The following is a 22,956-nucleotide window of genomic DNA, read 5'->3' on the forward strand; positions in this document are numbered from 1 at the left end:
TGTTTATTTACAATAGATTGTACATAGTTTTGAAGCTTCAACATTGCCATTTCGATCAATGGGCTTTTGTAAATGGTGTAGCAGTTTTTGTGTGCCCATGTTATACATGCCCTCCACCATACTGCTGAAGTATCGGACCTCATCTGTCACCTCGTCTGTCACTGAAGTGCCTTCCAGCCAAATGTTCTTTCAATTTGGGAAGCAGGTGGTAGTCATTGGGTGCTAAATCTGAACTATAGGGTGGGTGAGTGGTGATGTTGCATCAAAACTGTTGCAGATGATACACGGTTTGACAGGCGATGTGGGGTCGAGTACTGTTGTGGAGAAGGCTTACCCTTTGCTCCACATTCCTCTCCCTCGGTTCTGAATCGCTGAGTTTTTTTCAATGTCGGACAATACCTGTCAGCATTTGTTGTTGTCCCAGGAACTGTGAAGCTGAGCAACACTATTCCCTTTCGATCCCAAAACACAGTTGCCATGACTTTACCCACAGACTGTGTTGTTCTGAATTGTCACGGCTCGGGTGAATTGGATGTTCCCACTCGTGTGATTTATTTGCTCTCAGGTGTGAAGTGGTAGGCCTAGCTTTCATGACCTGTGGCTACTGAATCCAAAAAGTCATCCTTTTCATCTGCATAGCATTGAAGACTCTGCCATTTGTGGTCTCCTGTCAGCATTCTCAGGACCCATCTTGCACACACCTTCTGAAATTCCAACACTTCAGTCAAACTCCAGTGAACAGTGCTTCGAGAAACTTGGGAACAACAGTGCAGAGCATGTCGAGAGTAATCTGGTGATCTCTAAGCACGATTTGCTCAACGTTTGTCAATGTCTCTTAGAGAATTATATCTAAAAACAAAGATGATGAGACTCACCAAACAAAAGCACTGGCAGGTTGATAGACACACAAACAAACACAAACATACACACAAAATTCAAGCTTTCGCAACAAACGGTTGCTTCATCAAGAAAGAGGGAAGGAGAGGGAAAGATGAAAGGATGTGGGTTTTAAGGGAGAGGGTAAGGAGTCATTCCGATCCCGGGAGCGGAAAGACTTACCTTAGGAGGAAAAAAGGAGGGGTAGACACTCGCACACACACGCATATCCATCCACACATACAGACACAAGCAGACATTTGTAAAGGCAAAGAGTTTGGGCAGAGATGTCAGTCGAGGCGGAAGTAAAGAGGCAAAGATGTTGTTGAATGACAGGTGAGGGTTGAGTGGCGGCAACTTGAAATTAGTGGAGGTTGAGGCCTGGTGGGTAACGGAAAGAGAGAACATATTGAAGGGCAAGTTCCCATCTCCGGAGTTCTGATAGGTTCGTGTCAGTGGGAAGTATCCAGATAACCTGGACGGTGTAACACTGTGCCAAGATGTGCTGGCCATGCACCGAGGCATGTTTAGCCACAGGGTGATCCTCATTACCAACAAACACTGTCTGCCTGTGGCCGTTCATGCGAATGGACAGTTTGTTGCTGGTCATTCCCACACAGAAAGCTTCACAGTGTAGGCAGGTCAGTTGGTAAATCACGTGGGTGCTTTCACACGTGGCTCTGCCTTTGATCGTGTACACCTTCCGGGTTACAGGACTGGAGTAGGTGGTGGTGGGAGGGTGCACGGGACAGGTTTTACACCGGGGGCGGTTACAAGGGTAGGAGCCAGAGGGTAGGAAGGTGGTTTGGGGATTTCATAGGGATGAACCGAGAGGTTACGAAGGTTAGGTGGACGGCGGAAAGACACTCTTGGTGGAGTGGGGAGGATTTCGTGAAGGATGGATCTCATTTGAGGGCACGATTTGAGGAAGTCGTATCCCTGCTGGAGAGCCACATTAAGAGTCTGATCCAGTCCCGGAAAGTATCCTGTCACAAGGGGGCACTTTTGGGGTTCTTCTGTGGGAGGTTCTGGGTTTGAGGAGATGAGGAAGTGGCTCTGGTTAATTGCTTCTGTACCAGGTCGGGAGGGTAGTTGTGGGATGCAAAAGCTGTTTTCAGGTTGTTGGTGTAATGCTTCAGGGATTCCGGACTGGAGCAGATTCGTTTGCCACGAAGACCTAGGCTGTAGGGAAGGGACCGTTTGATGTGGAATGGGTGGCAGCTGTCATAATGGAGGTACTGTTGCTTGTTGGTGGGTTTGATGTGGACGGACGTGTGAAGCTGGCCATTGGACAGATGGAGGTCAACGCCAAGGAAAGTGGCGTGGGATTTGGAGTAGGACCAGGTGAATCTGATAGAACCAAAGGAGTTGAGGTTGGAGAGGAAATTCTGGAGTTGTTCTTCACTGTGAGTCCACATCATGATCATGAAGATGTCATCAATAAATCTGTACCAAACTTTGGGTTTGCAGGCCTGGGTAACCAACGCTTCCTCTAAGTGACCCATGAATAGGTTGGCGTACGAGGGGGCCATCCTGGTACCCATGGCTGTTCCCTTTAATTGTTGGTATGTCTGGCCTTCAAAAGTGAAGAAGTTGTGGGTCAGGATGAAGCTGGCTAAGGTAATGAGGAAAGAGGTTTTAGGTAGGGTGGCAGGTGATCGGCGTGAAAGGAAGTGCTCCATCACAGCGAGGCCCTGGATGTGCGGAATATTTGTGTATAAGGAAGTGGCATCAGTGCTTACAAGGATGGTTTCCGGGGTAACAGATCGGGTAAGGATTCCAGGTGTTCGAGAAAGTGGTTGGTGTCTTTGATGAAGGATGGGAGACTGCATGTAATGGGTTGAAGGTGCTGATCTATGTAGGCAGAGATACGTTCTGTGGGGGCTTGGTAACCAGCTACAATGGGGCGGCTGGGATGATTGGGTTTGTGATTTTTAGGAAGAAGGTAGAAGGTAGGGGTGCGGGGTGTCGGTGGGGTGAGGAGGTTGATGGAGTCAGGTGAAAGGTTTTGTAGGGGGCTAAGGTTCTGAGGATTCCTTGAAGCTCCGCCTGGACATCAGGAATGGGATTACCTTGGCAAACTTTGCATGTGGTGTTGTCTGAAAGCTGATGCAGTCCCTCAGCCAAATACTCCCGACCATCAAGTACCACTGTCGTGGAACCCTTGTCCGCCGGAAGAATGACGATGGAACGGTCAGCCTTCAGATCACGGATAGCTTGGGCTTCAGCAGTGGTGATGTTGGGAATAGGATTAAGGGTTTAAAGAAGGATTGAGAGGCAAGGCTGGAAGTCAGAAATTCCTGGAAGGTTTGGAGGGGGTGATTTTGAGGAAGAGGAGGTGGGTCCCGCTGTGACAGAGGACGGAACTGTTCCAGGCAGGATTCAATTTGGATAGTGTCTTGGTGAGTTGGATCATTAGGAGTAGGATTAGGATCATTTTTCTTTGTGGCAAAGTGATATTTCCAGCAGAGAGTACGAGCGTACGACAGTAAATCTTTGATGAGGGCTGTTTGGTTGAATCTGGGAGTGGGGCTGAAGGTGAGGCCTTTGGATAGGACAGAGGTTTTGGATTGGGAGAGAGGTTTGGAGGAAAGGTTAACTACTGAATTAGGGTGTTGTGGTTCCAGATTGTGTTGATTGGAATTTTGAGGTTTTGGAGGGAGTGGAGCTGGAAGTGGGAGATTGAGTAGATGGGAGAGACTGGGTTTGTCTGCAATGAGAGGAGGTTGAGGTTTGCTGGAAAGGTTGTGAAGGGTGAGTGAGTTGCCCTTCCGGAGGTGGGGAACCAGGAGATTGGATAGTTTTTTAAGGTGGAGGGTGGCATGCTGTTCTAATTTGCGGTTGGCCTTTAGGAGGATGCTCTGAACAGCCGGTGTGGATGTGGGAGAGGAAAGATTGAGGACTTTGATTAGGGATAGGAGTTGATGGGTGTGTTCATTGGCTGAGTCGATGTGTAGGTGAAGGATTAGGCGGGTGAGGGCTATGGATTGTGCAGTTTGGAACTGGTATAGGGACTGATGGAAAGAAGGATTACAGCCAGAGATGGGAACTTTAAGTGTGAGGCCTTTGGGGGTAATGCCAAATGTCAGACAAGCCTGAGTAAATAAAATATGGGAGTGCAATCTGGCTAGGGCGAAGGCATGTTTGCGGAGGGAATGTAAATAAAACTTAATGGGGTCGTTGTGGGGGTGTTGTGAGGGTGACATGGTATTAGAAGGTGGAAAGTGTAACATGAGGCTGAAATGAAAATGAAAATAAAAATATTTGGGGAGATATAAAGGTGAACTAGAAAGCAACTGAAGATCTGGTGTGAAAAAAGGTGAAAAAGTGTTGGTTAGAGCTGGGCTATGTTGATCCTGTGGTGAACTTGGGTTGGTAGACAACGATGTGCATAAAGGTTAGGTGGTTGTGTTGCCACCAAAACACGTTAAAGGGTGGAGAAATTCGGGAAAATTTCGAAAAAACTACGTGTAAATGTATTAAAAGGAGTGGTTTTGTGGTGGCAGATTATGAAAATGAGGCTAACAATTGTCTGACGAAGAAATAATGACGTTAAAACCTGTGGGAAGCGGCTAAAAATGATCAGTGATGTGAGAAAAACGGAAATGAAAAGAAAGCAAAAGTTATTAGAACTAGCCGAAATGGTTGTTTAATAGGTGAAAGGAACTGTTTGTGAACTAGAAACGGTGGATTTTATAGCAGCGGTAGTGTTGAAAGCGGGGAAAAATTCTTAGAGAATTTGTAGTCTCCCGCTTCTTACCTCACCATGAATTTCAGTACAAAACCTCCGAACACTCTACACCACTCGCAGACATTTTTGACATTCATCCACAACTCTCCATACACTTCCATCAACTGTTGATTAACCAACTGGTTTAATGCCTTGTTCACTCAAAAACAGAATAACTGCACAAACTTTGCACCTGGCGGTGGTGAGTAACAGCCCACTACCTCTGACTGCCGAGCTGACACAAAGTACCTGCAGATGTGAGGTGGCTTCTGTACAGTGTGGAGAGAGCAAGGAAAAACCGGTGTGGCAAACAGCCACCCAAACAATTTTCCTGAGGCCCTGCACTTTGGAGACCTCATTTTTGGGATTACCCTCTTAACTTCTGAAAACTAGAAAAACCGTTTCCTAGTTTTAACTGTTTCTTTCTGCCTAGTTGTAATTCTACAATATAAATACCTACTTACACCACCATTCTCAATCACATCCACACCCAGATCCAGCTCAGGATCTTCCTTGATACCAACACTGCATTCTGCAGTTATTGGTGGACCTTCTGTAAACTGAAAAAAACGAAAACAATAAATCATCGTCAGTTCAGATGGTTACATACATTTACATTTACCATTGGCTTTTCTAACAGTCACAATTTGCAACAGGTGTGTGGTACTTCTTAAGTTTTGAGTTACGTGCTGGTGCATTTAGCCCAAATATGGGCTGCACAGGTAATGTTTAATGCTCTGCCCAACTACAGAAAGCATCACTTGAAAAAAAAAATGATGTTTATTGTTAGTTCCAGCTGAGCCTGAACAAAAATCTGTCCTTCCAGAAAGGACCAGGTATGCCTGCTGTGGTGTGCAAGGTTGTACTACTGTCTCGACACAACAGGTGAAATTGAAAATTCTTCAGGTTTCACTGTAAACAGTGATGGCTATCCTCAAACTGAAAATTGTAGCATACTGATCACATTTGGGTCAACTGCACCAACACATAACAAAAAACATATTACATTTATTGCAAAAAACCTGAGGAAATATAAGACACCTATTAGGCAAGAGACATTAGACATTGTTTAAGGAGGCAATCACTCAGAGAGAGAGAGAGAGAGAGAGAGAGAGAGAGAGAGAGAGAGAGAGAGACCTAATGCACGCTTTAGAAAACTTTACATTATATCAAACTAAAAAAAATACAATACTTTCCTTTAATATTATTAATGTAGTAATATGATGTAGGTCACTCACTCATTCACACTCTCTCATGTCTTTTAAGCAATTGCCTCAATATTTCTGTGGCTTAATGCAAAAACAATCAACATCAATTTTTCACGAATTTTAAATACGTTACCTAATCAGCTAAGAAAGTTACCATGTCCGATATGTAAGAATAACCAAATTCTAACTTTAAAGGCAATGATGGAATGCGACTTCTGGAAAGTCAATGTCATTTCATGAACATGGAAGTACTTCATGCAACAATAACAGATGAATATATTGGCGCAGGGTCTTCCTCATTTTTCACTGCTAGAACAGCTGATGTCAACTTTGGTTAATGACATTATAACTGACTCATATGTGTTTATTCTTTGACTTCAAGTTTTTATTGTTTGATCTCTGACTAATATAATAATAATGGTGAATGTTTGTAAACATGTTTTTATTGAGAGGTTAGCAGACATTCTTTAGGAAACAATGTGCAGTTTTTCCTATGAAGAAAATTATGTGTTATGAGTTAGATTAATTTAATCTCAAAATATGAGAGTTAGTTTGATTAAGTTTTACTAGATTCGGGTTTGAAAGTGACTTCAGACAAAGGTGTTGATTTTTCTAGCGATGGTTTTTATGAACACTCCAAACATTAAACTATTTCTGCAGACTTGCCTGCATTCTCTGTGTCTGAAACTGATGTAACTAATCTAACAAAAGAAAAGGAATTACCTGTGTCCAATGCAAAATATCTGCACGACATAACTGAATTTGAAACTGCTAGTTCTATGGTTAATTTTTTTCAGACATTGCGTCTGAATACATCCCAACAGCAAGTTCCAATTCTTTTGATTTTGGAATTTTAACATGCAACAATAAACTACAAGAAAATAATGGCAATCATGAGATACAATGCCAGCTGACAGAACAGCAGGACTAAATTTTCCAAAGAACAAGCACACAAGAAAGACAACATCTCATCCAGAAAAATGGGTTCATAATTTAAAAAACCAGGCAGGATACAAGGGAAACAATACATTTTGACAACAGGAGTACAACAGCCAGTTAAGAGAGAAACCAACTGTGTAAATGTTGATGAAAATGCTTTGACACCAGAGAAGGAAAGTTGCTACTCACCATATAATGGAGATGCTGAGTTGTTATTGGCACGATTAAAAGATTCACACAATTTTGGCTTTCAGCCATAAAGGCCTTTGTCAGCAGTAGACACACATACACACATGCACACACAGACTCATGCAAACACAACTTGCACACACGTCTGCAGTCTCAGAGAACTGAAACCACACTGCGAGCAGCAGCACCAGTGCATGATGGGAATGGCGACTGGGTGGGGGTAAGGAGGAGGCTGTGGTGGGGAGTGGGAGGGATAGTATTGTGGGGGTGGCGGACAGTGAAGTGTTGCAGTTTAGACAGAGGGCAGGAGAGAAGGTGTGGAGGCCGGAGGCGTGACAACCAACCAGCTGTCTGTCCGTATGAACGGCCACCGACAAACTGTCACCAAAAAACAAGTGGACCACCCTGTTGCTGAACATGCTGCCAAACATAATATCCGTCATCTCAATGACTGATTCACAGCCTGTGCCATATGGATCCTTCCCACCAACACCAGCTTTTCTGAATTGCACAGGTGGGCATTTTCCCTGCAATACGTCCTACGTTCCCGTAACCCTCCTGGTCTCGACCTTCGTTAGTTGCTGTCCTCACCCATCCAGCCCCCTCCCTGTTCCCATTCCAGCATTACACAGCCACCATTTCAGCTCCACACGCTTTCTTTTTATTTCTCTCCTTCCCATTACTTACCCCTCCGCACCTTTTCTCCTGCCCTCCGTCTAAACTGCAACACTTCACTGTCCGCCACTCCCACCATACTATCCCTCCCCCTCTCCACTCCAGCCTCCTCCTTACCCCCACCCAGTCGCCACTCCCATCATGCACTGGTGCTGCTGCTCGCAGTATGGTTTCAGTTCTCTGAGACTGCAGACGTGTGTGCAAGTTGTGTTTACGTGTGTCTTTGTGTGCGTGTGTGTATGTGTGTCCACTGCTGATGAAGTCCTTTATGGCCAAAAGCTATAATTGTGTGAATCTTTTCATTGTGCCTATCGCGGCTCAGTATCTCTGCTATATAGTGAGTAGCAACTTTCCTTCTCTGGTATTTTTACATTCCATCCTGGATTTTCCATTGTTTGAAAATGCTTTGAGAAATTTAATGAACAAGAACGGGATGATACTTTCATCAAATTTTACAAACTACTGGATGAGGCGCAAAATCAACAAATATTATGCACTATACAGGAAAACCCTAAGAAAACTGTTTGCTTAACAGAAAAGGATACAGTACGTCGTAGCAGCAGATGCCAATTTTCAAGAAAATATGCTTCTTGTAAAAACCTGGCATGGAAACAATCAAGGCATGCCAGACAACATACCAGGTGGTTATAATTAAAGTGCAGCTACTCACCGAGGTCCGTGTGCAAATCTGGCATTATGCAGCATCTTGTCAACATCTGCAGTGTTCATATTGAACAAATTGTTTAAGCAGTGCTTAAGAATGAAATCAACATTACGCCTTTCTCACTTGTTTGACCTGTTCCGCATATGTGCCAGTCCTAATGCATTATACACGGTGCTTCAGAAGTGATGTTCAGTATTCAGGGATGACAGGAAAGATCATTCAAACCAAAAATGTCAAGTAAACGAGCACTCTAAAACGCATACCTTGAGAGCTACGAGCAATTCTCGATCTTCGACACTGTGAAACAAATTTCTTCCACTGCAAGGTCTTTGCCGTCCGTATGTTGGGGAGTGGTAACATGGACCAAAACAAGAAAAAAATGTCCAGTAAACATGTGTTCTAAAATGCGTATTGTCAAATGGGGTGATTTCGGATACCGGGGCGAATTCGGACAGTATGGCTTATTTGCTTTTTGCCAATGCATAGAAACAAAGAGTTACTTATTTTAACACCTGTGCGACAGTTATTTTAAACACAAGATTGCATTTTTAGTCAAATTAAGTCGGGTGATGCTGAGGGAATTAGATTAGGAAATGAGACAAAGTAGTAAAGGAGTTTTGCTATTTGGGGAGCAAAATAGCTGATGATGGTCGAAGTAGAGAGGATATAAAATGTAGACTGGCAATGGCAAGGAAAGCGTTTCTGAAGAAGAGGAATTTGTTAACATTGAGTATAGATTTAAGTGTCAGGAAGTCGTTTCTGAAAGTATTTGTATGGAGTGTAGCTACTTATGGAAGTGAAATATGGATGATAAATAGTTCGGACAAGAAGAGAATAGAGGCTTTTGAAATGTGGTGCTACAGAAGAATGCTGAAGATTAGATGGGTAGATCACATAACTAATGAGGAGGTATTGAATAGAATTGGGGAGAAGAGGAGTTTGTGGCACAACTTGACTATAAGAAGGGATCGGTTGGTAGGACACGTTCTGAGGCATCAAGGGATCACCAATTTAGTATCGGAGGGCAGCGGAGGGTAAAAATCGTAGAGGGAGACCAAGAGATGAATACACTAAGCAGATTCAGAAGGATGTAGGCTGCAGTAGGTACTGGGAGATGACGAAGCTTGCACAGGATAGAGTAGCATGGAGAGCTGCATCAAACCAGTCTCAGGACTGAAGACAACAACAACAACAACAAGATTGCATTTATCATTTTCCGCAACTTTTACTTTGCATCAATTGTTTCCCTAAGTGAATAATTGATGAATAGTCTCCTTGTTAAAAATCCATGCATCATCATAGTGGAAACTTTGTATTGTTGCACTGAGCGGGAAGTTATTGTAACCATAATTGTTGATGCGCTCAGTAGCTACCAGCATTGAGACAATTTCTGTACAAGTTTGTCAAGTTTCTCGTGCATGGTTATAAAACAATGACAATTTTTGTAAACCTGTGTACTGGGGTGATTTCGGACAATGCCAAGAACGTATAAGTGCAGGAGAGGTGCTACAGTACGGTGTAATTATGACCCAGAACTTTTACATAAAGCTGTTCGTGATATACAGAGTGGTAAATTATCGTATAGAAAAGTGTGTGATTTGTATGGTATACCTAAATCATCCTAACAAAATAAAGTGCGGAAAACACATCCGAAAAAGATGGGAAGACAGCCAGTGCTAAGTAAAGAAGAAGAAGAAATGTTGAAGCAAGGCATCTTGAGGGCTGCACATTGGGGATTTTCCTTCACTAAATTGGATAGTAGATATTTAGTTAAAGGCTATCTTGATAAATCTGGCCGAAAAGAGAAGAAATTTCATAATAATTTTCCAGGAGAAGAATGGGTGCATTTATTCCTCAAACGACAGTCAGTAGATCTTTCCGTTCGCTTAAGTGAAAATATTAAACGAGCTCGTGCAGAACTTATCTGTAATATATAAAATTCATTATATCATTCCATATCACTTATTTGTAACATAGGGCTACCTTAAAATGTGTAAAATGACACCAAAATCAAACAAAAAGCATGTCGAATTTGAGAAAAAAAAGTCAGTAACTGTCCAAATTCGCCCTCTACATACTGTAACTTCGGCAGAGATTTTAAAAACACATGTTTCTGAAATCACCCCAATCCATAGGTGACTTCGGACACTGCCTCAGATAAATGTGTCTACACATACACTTTCTGGTTCTGGGATATTTTATTCGTTACACATATACCCTACCACCTACATAACATTCAATTTAATCTAACAATGTATACGAAAGTTACAATCAAAATAACGACAAAACTGTCCGAAATCACCCCGTTTGACGGTACCTTAAGAGTTATGATCAGTTGTTCATGTTTGCTAATTTGAAACAACTCTTCCAATGAACAAGTGGTCATAATTTTTAAAGTATGTGTTTTAAAAGTACATGTTTACAGGACTTTCTCAGTTTGGTCCGTACTACCACTTCCCAAAATATGGAAAGCAAAGAGCTTGCAGTAGAAGAGGTTTTTTTCAACTGCATCAAAGATTGAGAATTGCTCATACCTCTGGAGGGAGGCATTTGAGACCCCATGTTTACCTGACTTTTTTGATCCGAATGATGATGCCTGTCATATCCCTGAATACTGACCATCACTTCTGAAACAGACTGTATACAGAAAAATTTCTATACACGTTTCTTGCATTCACTGCACCAGATTAGCACACGCTGGGCAGCAATGCTACAAATATTTTTCCAGTGTAGACCAGTTCCGCATTAATGAATTAGAATACCTACCAAATTCTGCTGCCATACAATAATTACAGCCCACATTCGGCCTGTCAGTAGCTGCTCCCCATACAGCCATGCTTCTTGGTTACGGTACTCATCACTCAGGATAACAAGCAGAAAATAAATACTTAAATTCTGACTCATCTATGTCAGAGATATACAGGTTACATTAAGACACGTTATGAAGAACAGTGTTTACATTTTGAGTCAGAGATTATTTACCATGAACTACTTGCCAAAAATTTTAACTTTTACATCCATCAGCCATGTATGAACTTGAGCTACAACTGATAGTGTGTAAGAGAAACAATCAAAGTATAAAAAGATGAGAAGGTTCATTTAAATTTAGCAGAATCTAGCTACGAGTGAAAGTACGTCAACAAAGAGGAAAGTAAGGAAAATCAAAGCATTTTTTCCCTATCCTTTCATTTTCAAAAGTGGTTACCAGCACCAACTACACACAAAGGGATAGTTTTCTATAAACACTTGCTCTGGACTCTGTGCACTGTGGAAGCAACAATCACAAATCCATTCGGTTTAATATTATCTTTGACCTCTTCCATTTGGTCCGTGTTTGCATAGAAATACAGTAATATCGGAAACTGAGTCCGCCTTGATGCAAAACACCTTGTTATTCATTTATTTCTTTATTATCCCAAACTAGTTTCGGCAACAAATATCACCATCATCAGTGGTTTTTTTTAATCTAAAACATGCAGAAAATGGCATGGTTGTACAAACACAGTAAAACATTATTGCATTTTTACAAATCGTATTTTGAAATAGAGTTTTATTTCGATACTTTCATACTACCTTATTTATTGTATGTTACAGCATTTTTTAAGCAATTATTGGTCTGTTAGCGACATATTTTCTGTACTGGCGAGGTGGCGCAGTGGCTAGCACACTGGACTCGCATTCAGGACAACGATGGTTCTATCCCACATCCAGCCTTCCTGATTTAGGTTTTCCATGATTTCCTTAAATCACTCCAGGCAAATGCCGGGATGGTTCCTTTGAAAGGGCATGGCCGACTTCCTTCCCCGTCCTTCCCTAATCCGATGAGACTGGTGACCTCGCTGTCTGGTCTCCTCCCCCAAACAACACAACCTGTCTTAGTAAGGCTTGGGGCTTGACAGTCAGCATTATCAGAAGATAGTGGTAATTGTATGAACTAGGAGGGGAACATTAAAACTCTTGAGGAACAATGGAACTCAAGTTATACGAGTTTAAACAAGTGCATCACGCTAACAACAGAAATTTGAATGGAGAAAAAAAATCTGTATAAGTAAGTTTTAGATACACTTACAAATTTGATGCACATAGTTCTCTGTAAAATACATATTATTAATCCAAAATTACAAAACATAGGCAATAACTCTTTCTTTTTAGGTTCATTAATTGCTGTCTGGTCTGAAATGGATGGAACAGGTCCCATGTCATGGTGTACAAGGAATGTCACCATCTCCTGCTAATACTGATATTTTTCTAAGCTTCTGGCTCCTCAGATGTGAGATGCACATTTATGAAGTTGAAATCAGTTTTCGACATCCTGAACTGAGAGATGGTGGTGAGGTAAGGGAAGGTTTCGCAATAGTGCCATACTCTGTCACAAAGAATAAAAAGAGTACCTGGACACCAGAATTTAAAACCATCTGTTTCAAAGTTGTTATAAACCACAACCTCGTGTAGTTAGTTGTAACACTTTAATTATACCCACGACACAAATACTAGGCTCAGGGTGTGTAGAAAGAGTCAAGCATAGCAAAATTTGCCATCACAGACTCTTTATGAGCCACGTGTTTACAAATGTATCTCAGTACTTTAAACAGCCTATGGTTGAAACTGTGTAAGAGGGTACAAGCATGCGCATCTGTTTTGTTTTAGGGTGTGAAAACAACTAAGGTCATACATGCCCATGTCAGAACATTAGAATATTAATATGAAAAAGGAGTAAAAATGACCACATGTTAAGCCCAATCAATGAAAGGACAGACAGCTAAGAAGGACCTCCTCTTGGAGGAAGAGCCACAAAATATGCCTTAGGAACGACTGTTAAGCTAAAGCGGAGTTATTGAATGCAGTTTTCCGAAATTCCTTCACCAGGGAAGACGAATGGAATATTCCAGAATTTGAAACAGCTGCTAGCATGAGTTTCTTAGAAGTAGATACCTTAGGGGTTGTGAAGCAACTCAAGTCGCTTGATACGGGCAAGTCTTCAGGTCCAGATTGTATACCGATTAGGTTCCTTTCAGATTACGCTGATACAATAGCTCCCTACTTAGCAATCATATACAACCGCTCGCTCACCGATAGATCTGTACCTGCATATCAGAAAACTGCGCAGGTCGCACCAGTGTTTAAGAAGGGTAGTAGGAGTAATCCATCGAACTACAGACCTATATCATTGACGTCGATTTGCAGTAGGGTTTTGGAGCATATACTGTATTCAAACATTATGAATCACCTCGAAGGGAATGATCTATTGATACGTAATCAGCATGGTTTCAGAAAACATTGTTCTTGTGCAATGCAGCTAGCTCTTTATTCGCACAAAGTAATGGCCGCTATCGACAGGGGATCTCAAGTTGATTCCGTATTTCTAGATTTCCGGAAAGCTTTAGACACCATGCCTCACAAGTGACTTCTAATCAAGCTGCGGGCCTATGGAGTATCATCTCAGTTGTGCGACTGGATTCGTGATTTCCTGTCAGGAAGGTCGCAGTTCGTAGTAATAGACGGCAAATCATCGAGTGATATCAGGTGTTCCCCAGGGAAGCGTCCTGGAACCTCTGCAGTTCCTGATATATATAAATGACCTGGGTGACAATCTGAGCAGTTCTCTTAGGTTGTTCGCAGATGATGCTGTAATTTACCGTCTAGTAAGGTCATCCGAAGACCAGTATCAGTTGCAAAGCGATTTAGAAAAGATTGCTGTATGGTGTGGCAGGTGGCAGTTGACGCTAAATAACGAAAAGTGTGAGGTGATCCACATGAGTTCCAAAAGAAATCTGTGGGAATTCGATTACTCGATAAATAGCATAACTCTCAAGGCTGTCAATTCAACTAAGTACCTGGGTGTTAAAATTACGAACAACTTCAGTTGGAAAGACCACATAGATAATATTGTGGGAAAGGCGAGCAAATGGTTGCGTTTCATTGGCAGGACACTTAGAAGATGCAACAAGTCCACTAAAGAGACAGCTTACACTACACTCGTTTGTCCTCTGTTAGAATATTGCTGCGCGGTGTGGGATCCTTACCAGGTGGGATTGACGGAGGACATCGAAAGGGTGCAAAAAAGGGCAGCTCGTTTTGTATTATCATGTAATAGGGAGAGAGTGTGGCAGATATGATACGCGAGTTGGGATGGAAGTCATTAAACCAAACACGTTTTTCGTCGCAGCAAGATCTATTTACGAAATTTCAGTCACCAACTTTCTCTTCCGAATGCGAAAATATTTTGTTGAGCCCAACCTACATAGGTAGGAATGATCATCAAAATAAAATAAGGGAAATCAGAGCTCGAACAGAAAGGTTTAGGTGTTCGTTTTTCCCGCGCGCTGTTCAGGAGTGGAATGGTACGGAGATAGTATGATTGTGGTTCGATGAACCCTCTGCCAAGCACTTAAATGTGAATTGCAGAGTAATCATGTAGATGTATATGTAGATGTAGGGCCAATGTCCTTTGCCATACTACTACAATGGATAAAAAATAAATCTGGTTGACAGCCCAGGCATCATTTGCTAAAATGGCTGATAACTCAGACTGCAAACATACATTAGAATGTAAGTGGCTGAAAAAGAGCATTCAGTCATGAAATGGCAAACCGTCAATGGTTTACGACAGTGAGCACGAAATGGTAAGGGATCACCACCTAACAAACGGCTAAAACAACAGTACGCAATATGCAACCTACCTAAAATGAGCTGCTCACAGCGAGACAGCCGTGAGGAAGACGACTAAGCCACTGGAAGAGGTTTAATGCTCTGGAGCTTGTTTCCCTGTAGGGAAAACCAGTGATGATGTCGAAGTGATACCACCTGCCCACAGATGGCAACACAGAGATAATCGGAAGGAACGGAAGAACTAGAAGGACCGAGGCTTCGGCAGCAGCGTCAGTAGCCACGTTTCTCATCAGACCGACAAAAGGGACCCACATAAACGTCACGGTGGCTCCATCAAGAGTGAGCAGGTGGAAACTTTCTTGAACCCATCGCACTAAGGGATGGACGGTGTACAGCACACACAGTCAACTAAAGGCCATCAGTGTACACAAAGATACCTTCACTGAGCTCCAACTGAAGGTCGAGAAACTTAAAGCGATAGATCGAATCTGGAGTAGTTTCTTTAGGAAGCAAATGGAGTCCAAGGTGAGCACAAGCCACCACATGAATCCGAGGTTGTTGTAACCAAAACCAACTGCGGAAACGCCTTGGCTGCAGATCGGAACTGCCAGACGGGTAAGCCGCCGGCGGTGGAGCATGCACCACCGGGTAAACACAAGGGCGAGTCGGACGACAGACCAATGACAACTGACAACAACCGACCACGAACGACTACGACCGACACAACAAGCAAGAGATAAACAACGGAGGCTTGTGGAAACCACAACACCAAACACCGAACACCAACAGTAAATCCACTTGAAACCAGAGCCAGGCAAATGTCACAATGAGCAATGACCAGAACGCAGAACCACCAAGATAGAAACTAAATCCAGAGTGAGTACCAGACTGACTGGACTAGGGCAGAGATGGTCCCTATATACGAAACCGGAGGGAGCGGCTATTGGCCGCTGTCTGCACGTGGCATAGTGGTGGTGCCCTCGCTGCGCGAGAGCCACTGAGCGGAATAGCCACTGCGGAGGCAGAGCCCTCTATGGGCTGACCATGTCCATTTGTTCTGGCGCGTGTTCGACTTCTGCGGCATAAGGTACTAGAAAGGTGGTGAAGGGTTCACACCCATTGGGGAAACTGGCAGGTAGTGTGACATTAAGCTGCCAGAGCAAATGACGAAAGCGAACTCCAAGGGGTTACAGAGAAGAGGGAGGTGTCCCCACCCTGACAGTCAAAGGAGTCATGAAGGAGGCGGCATAGGATGGGCGGCCAGGCACAGCAGATAAACGGCACGCGTATCTGCTGGTAGAACATCACGCCAGTATGACAGCGGTAGTTCGGCAGCTTCTGCGTAGAGATTTTCAACCGGGCTAGTGTAAAAGGTGCCAGTGGTCGAACGGGCATCACGACGATGAACTGTATTTAGACGGCAGAAAATGGATGGATGTGCAAATGTATAAAAGAAATACCCATAGTGTAGTTTTGTCTGGGCAAGGGACCAGTGCAAATGGAGGAGAGTGGTCCAATCCGCTCCCCTTGGAAGTACAGCTTAGGACACTGAAGATTGAGGGGCCAGGTACAGAGAGCAGCCAGGTAAGACATGTGAGACGACCAAAAAAGTTCCCTATCAATCACGAGTCCAAGAAATTTTGTAGTTTCAGTTAGCGGAAGGGCAAAGGCCCAATATCTAAAGATGGTGGAAGAAACCCAATGCACCTTCAGAGGAAAAGTGCTAGCCACTCTATGTTCCGCAAGTAAAGACAATCGAGACATCGCCGAAGACACCACTCACCGAGACAAGTCCACGGAGAACTTCAATAGATCGCAAAATTGTCGACAAAATTGAGCCGGAGATGCCCGGTAGGGCACAGGCCGTGACAGGATTAATGGCTACTGCAAAAATGATGATTCTCAGGACGGGGCCCAGAGGCATCCCATTTTCCTAGATAAAGGTGTCCGAGAAGGCACAACCCTCATGTAACTTGAAAACTCTGTCTTCTAAAAATTCCTGAAGGAAATGGAGCAGGCGTCCTCGGAATACCTCGTGTAGAGAGTACAGAGGATACCAGTCCTCCAGCAGGGGTCAAAGGCTTTCTTAAAATCAAAACATGTGGCCACAGTCTGGTATTTCTGCAGAAACCATTCATGACATGGGTTGACAAAGTGACAAGATCGTCAACTACAGAATGGTGCACTCGAAATCCACATTGTGCAGTGGTTAATAAATTGTGAGACTCGTGCCACCACACCAACGGGGCACGAATCGCACGCTCTGTCACTTTGAGAACACAGCTGGTGAGAGAAATGGGGTGACAGCTGGAAGGAACATGTTTGTCCTTACCGAGCTCGGGTAGGGGAACGTGTGCTCTGCCCAGATGTGACTGTACGTACGAAGGAGAAACTGCTTGCCCACAAGAGGAAGGTGCTGCAACACACGAATACGAACATCGACTGGCCCTGGGGAAGAGGATCGGGATGAAATGAGAACATGACGTAGCTCCCTCACAGTAAAAGCAGCATCGTAGCACTGACGATTCTGATAGCATAGCTATTTTGTGGAGATTTTGGGCTACACCCACTATCACCCTGCCTTCCTCCATCAGAAATGAGTGGAGGCAGCTCGGTAATACACTCGGGTAATACCTATCACCCGAGCCGAGAGTGACGGTGTAGCTTAAAATCTCTGCAAATTAGCAAGCCGAGGTGTTGGAGATCGCAACAGGGCCCACTGTGACATCATCTGCTATGGTCAGGCTGGAAACCGAGGAACAGACCTCGGTCCCAGAGACCCGGCAAAGGTCGGCCCACAAGACAGAGGTGGGAGTGGGACTGTTAACAGGAATAGTAAAGGAAATCCAGCTAGGTTTTTTGCTATCCTGAAAAAATGACAGCACTGTGCACGCAACTGTTTACAATAAATGCAGTTCACAATCTTAGGACGACAGTTAAAAATGCGGAGAGCACGTCTCTGCACATGAATTGCGTCGTGGCGTGCCCGAGTTCCCCGAGGGACCGGGACATAACGCAGTAAAGGTGAAGTGTGAGGAACAGAACATTCTGTGGCAATAAGGATAACATTTCTAAAGTATTCTATGTGGTCATCACAACTGGGGAAATGGTGTCCGGTGTAGGTTGCAAGGAGGAATGAAGTCTGCAGTCGGCTTCAGAAAGCTGCCATTTGGGTTTACACATAGGTGGGAAGGAGTCGGCAAAAACACAGCACATGGGAAACGGTCACTAGAGTATGTACCAGAGAGAATGGGCCACTCGACATGATGGGCAAGCTGGGCAGAGCAGGAGAGGGCCAAATGGGAACATGTGTGTGTGGAATCTGAAAGGAACATGGGTGCTCCATTGTTAAGGCAGATGGGGTTTAGTTAATTGTGCCAAAAGGGCACCTCTCTGGCAAGTTCTGGAAGAAGTCCAAAGGGGATGGTGAACATTAAAGTCACCAAGCAGCAAGAAGAGGTGAAGGAGTTGTCCAATAAGTTGGAGGAAGTCTGCCCCTGTGACGATGAATGATGGAGGGATGTAGACAGTACAAAGAGAAAAGGTGAAGTGGGGGAGGAAAATGAACACTGCAACAATTTGTAGCCAGGTGTTCACTGAGATGGTTTGACTGTAAATAATATCCTGGATGAGCAGCATGACAGTCCCATGAGACATAATGCCATCCTCAGGGGGAAGGTCGAAGCAGACTGGAAAGAAATGCAAGATGTCCAGACTGGAAAGAAATGCAAGAGGTCAAAGAGGTCATGAGAATGCAATTTTATTTGCTGGAGGCAAAGAACAAGTGGACACTGTGATTCCATGAAGAGCCATAATTCCTTCTTGATAGATCTAAAGCTGCAAATGTTCCATTGGAGGAGAGTCATGTTGGAAAAAGGAGAGGAGGGAAAAAATGAAGGGCAGCTGCCAAGTGCCAGCCTACGAAGACACTCTGCTACACAGTGCAGAGGCTGGAAGATCTTGCGCTATGAGTTATAGAGAGGCATCGGCATTCTCCCTCAGCCAGTCTGTGGATTCCAGTGCAGAAAAATGGTTGGCGGTGCACACCACTGACACAAAGGTTGGGCGGGTGAGGGTATCGCATGGTGACACCATTTAAGAGGTTCTTGAAAACGGTGAAGGAGAACACCGTTTGCTTTTGTTTGATTTCTTGGATACTTTGTGGTTGGCAGTTGGAGATTCAGATGTTTGTTGGCTGGAGAGATGTAAACAGTCTTCATGGGAGTATTCTTCCCAGCCTGTCTCACCTGCTGACTGCTTAGCAGGTGATTTTGCCATGTGAGGCAAAAATTTCGTGGCTTGTTGCACAGCCAGAGGGGGAGACGGGGATGGTACCGTGACACAGAGATTTTACAACTGAGGTGCTGAATTTGAGTCTGCGAGTTTGCACAGCTATGTCCTTCATGGAGCAAGATATAGCAAGAACAGTACTGTAAGTGCCAGATGGTAAAATGCAGGGCTTCCAACTAGCCAACAAATTGCGAGCAGCATGGTACAGCACTTTTTTCCTTCACCCGGCTCTCATGGACAGCCTGATTATTGAGATACACAGGATATTCTCAGGAGGAGGTTGCATAGTCATCATTGTAATTGATACAGTGGGAAGAAGGAGGCAGGGCAAATGCTGTTGTGAACAACCTCACCATAGGTAACACATTTGGCCAGGTATCAACAGGACATTTGAGTGTGGTTCCAATGATAACACTGGTAGCAGCGCATTGGGGTTAGAATGTACATTCGGACTGTGATGACTTCATAGCCTGCTTTGATCTTCAACAGAAGCACTACTCTATCAAACGTCAGAAAAAGAGTGCATGCGGGCACCAATGATGCATCTACCTTTTTCATCACCTGACGAACTGCTGTGACGTCCTGATCAGGCAGGTAAGTTTCAATTTCTGCCTCAGTCAGACCATCAAGCAGCCTAGTGTAAATAACACCAGAATTCAGCATTCGTTGGGCCTCGATACGAGCGGAATAGCTGTGGACGAGCAACACTGCAAGCATTTGTTGCGCTTGAGAATCAGAATGAGTCTCCTAAAGCAAAATGACTTTGTGTAAACAACAGCAGGATTTTACAGGGCCAGCAATTGCATCAACGCCTTCCTGAACAATAAATGGTGTAACCGTAACAAAGGGCTGACCGTCTTCAGTACGCGAAACCACGAGGGACTGCGGTGCAGCTGGGATGGTCATTGAATTGTTCACCTCATTCCATTTACATAGAGTGTGAAGAAGATGATTGCCTCACTGTGAGAAAATTCCTCACGATTGCAAGCATCTCTGATGGCACGCTTCTTCCAACTCGGGGCCCTCCATCAAGGGGGGAACCATCTGCCTCAGTTGATTGTTCAAACGTGCCAAATACCTGAGAGACATACCAATCAGTGTTTTGGGAAGGTAACAGCTCGGGCAATCACCCCTCCCTAGGCCTGGTCTGTACCAAGGGGTACACGCAGACCCTACCTGTCGACCTGCGGCAGCAAAGTACGCATTACTCAGTCACCTGTTATGTGTCAGACACATGGGCTGGCCTCCAGCAGCACACAGGCAGGAAGAAGGAAAAGAGGAAACTAAAATGCCACAGCACAGGAAGGGTAGCAAAGGGGCAATGAAAAAAATGAAAAAACTGTGTAGGGACTGTTCTGATGTCAGGCTACTGAAAATTTAGTTCATATTCCCAAAAACATCCCAGACATGCTCCCCAAGGGAGGGCAAAAAGAATAACAGGAAGACAGACATGCAGCAAAGAAAGGAAAAGTGCTGCAAAGGCTGGGGCCCTGTGGCAGCCAAGCACGAACTCACCAGAGAATTGTCAGCCCCCCGGGGGTACACTCCCGCTCAGGTTGCTAACACGTGCTTGGTAGGTGGCACTCTCTCAGAACAGGCAATTCAACTGCTGAAGAGGTAAAGAATGATCAGTACACACTAAACAAAGAACTGTAGGATAAGCTCCCACTACCAAATGTGTTCTCAATACTAAACGATTACCTTATTTACCAGCACCATGGCATCTGAGATGACTTAATACTTCCCAAAACAATGTTTGAAAGGGAAAAAAAATACTTGCAGAACCAAGCTGGAAACTTCAAACAAAAAGACAGAAATGAAGCAAACATACAACACAAAGTGTCTAAGCAAGAAAATAAAAAAAGAACCGACCACATGTATATATGAACATCTCTCCTTCTTTTAAGTCATCTATCCATCCTTGGGAGATTTCCCTTACATTAATGAACACCATGTACATGTTCATACAGTACCAAATGACTGCTGCTGTGTACAAAGTATGGCAGAAATCATACAATTCACTGTGCTCCAAATGGTATGGATGAAAAACTGTGTTCCCCATGCACAAAAATCCAAAACACATTCAAACTGTTTTAGACTGCTCTTCCACATGCAAACTATGAGTAATTCACTGCTGGAACATACCCGGAGAAACAGCTCCTTATACACCCCGGTTGACTGTAATCATAATTCTGTAAATTACCCACTGAAGTAAAAGCAGTGATTAATGACATTAAATATAGGAAATATATTGTAGTGATATCAAATGAAACATTACCTTGTTCTCATAATCCTTTGGCTCCTGTTTGATATTCATAATGAAAGTGTGAGGATACAGATCAACCTATAACATAAAATTTACAGTCAATATTGGGCATTGTCTAAATAGCAGCAGCTATGATCTACAGGACAAATAAGTGTTAACATGCCAGGATATGCCAATAAAATTGAAAATCACACTGGTGAACAAAAAAGAATATTGCTGAAGCTACTGGGCTTTCCAATCCAAAAATTTAATGGGTGCTAGCAGTGTAAGTCCTTTCCTTCACTATCATTCAGTCCCACCATTTTTCCTTGTCATGACTGGCCACTGTGGTCCACTGCACATCCATTTTCTCTTTAAATATAACACACTATAAATTCTAAGATAAGAACAATAAACAATACCGAGGAGATGTAGCCACTGACCACTAGTAGAATGATATGATGTGTGGCATACCCAATATTTTACCCGCACCAAGAAATTGCTATGTTTTATGCCACAACTGTAACTACAGGGACATGTGGAAAAAAATATACGCAGGCACGCACGCACACACTGCTTGAAAGAAAGTAAGGAAATATTGTTCTGTGCAATGTATTCTGTAAGCACAGTCACCTTCAACTGGTATGCAAATTATACATACAAATGTACCCGGACAGATGGCTGAAAATGACAGATGATCATGGAACCCTCCATCAATAATGCTACAATTCAGTATGGTGTTGGCTCACACTTAGCCTTGATGACAGCTTCCACTCTCGCAGGTATACATTCAATCAGGTGCTGGAAGGTTTATTGGGGAATGGCACCCCATTCTTCACGGAGTGCTGCACTGAGGAGGGATATCTACATTGTTCGGTGAGGCCTGGCAGAAAGTCTGAAGTCGGCATTCCAAAAAATCCCGAAGGCGGTCTACGGGATTCAGGTCAGGACTCTGTGCAGACCAGACCATTACAGCAATGTTATTGTCATGTAACCACTCTGCGACAGGCCGTGGATTATGAACAGGTGCTCGATCGTGTTGAAAGAGGCGATCGCCACCCCTGAATTAGTCTTCAACAGTGGGAAGTAAAATGGTGCTTAAAACATCAATGTAGGCCTGTGCCGTGATAGTGCCACACAAAACAACAATGGGTGCAAGCCCCCTCCATGAAAAACACGACCGCCAAATTTTAATGTTAGCACTACACACGCTGGCAGATGATGTTCACCGAGCATTTGCCATACCCAGATGCTGCCATCGGATCACCACATTGTGTACAATCATTCGTCAATTCACACATTTTTCCACTGTTCAATCGTCCAATGTTTACGCTCCTTACACCAAGCGGGGCATCATTTGGCATTTGCCGGCAGGATGTGTCGCTTATGAGCAGCTGCTCAACCACGAAATCCAAGTTTTCTCACCTCCCGCTTAACTGTCATAGTACTTGCAGTGGATCCTGATGCAGTTTGCAATTCGTGTGTGATGGTCTGGATAGATGTCTGCCTATTACACATTACGACGCTCTTC

At 43.8% G+C, this 22,956-nt stretch overlaps 1 protein-coding gene across 5 annotated transcripts in view; it reads right to left on the reverse strand.

Moving 5' to 3' along the window:
- LOC124720357 (THAP domain-containing protein 2-like) overlaps positions 1-22,956 on the reverse strand; it is a 58,903-nt gene that overhangs the window by 23,170 nt on the left and 12,777 nt on the right. For all 5 annotated transcript variants that reach the window (XM_047245687.1, XM_047245686.1, XM_047245688.1 and 2 more), the window contains 2 exons: positions 21,459-21,524; positions 5,071-5,166 (listed from right to left, as the gene is read on the reverse strand). In XM_047245687.1, coding sequence (XP_047101643.1) covers positions 5,071-5,166; positions 21,459-21,524 — 162 coding nt within the window. The remainder of the gene's footprint in view (positions 1-5,070; positions 5,167-21,458; positions 21,525-22,956) is intronic.

This window comes from Schistocerca piceifrons, chromosome 11 (assembly GCF_021461385.2).
Source record: "Schistocerca piceifrons isolate TAMUIC-IGC-003096 chromosome 11, iqSchPice1.1, whole genome shotgun sequence".
NCBI classification, from domain to species: Eukaryota; Metazoa; Arthropoda; class Insecta; order Orthoptera; family Acrididae; genus Schistocerca; species Schistocerca piceifrons.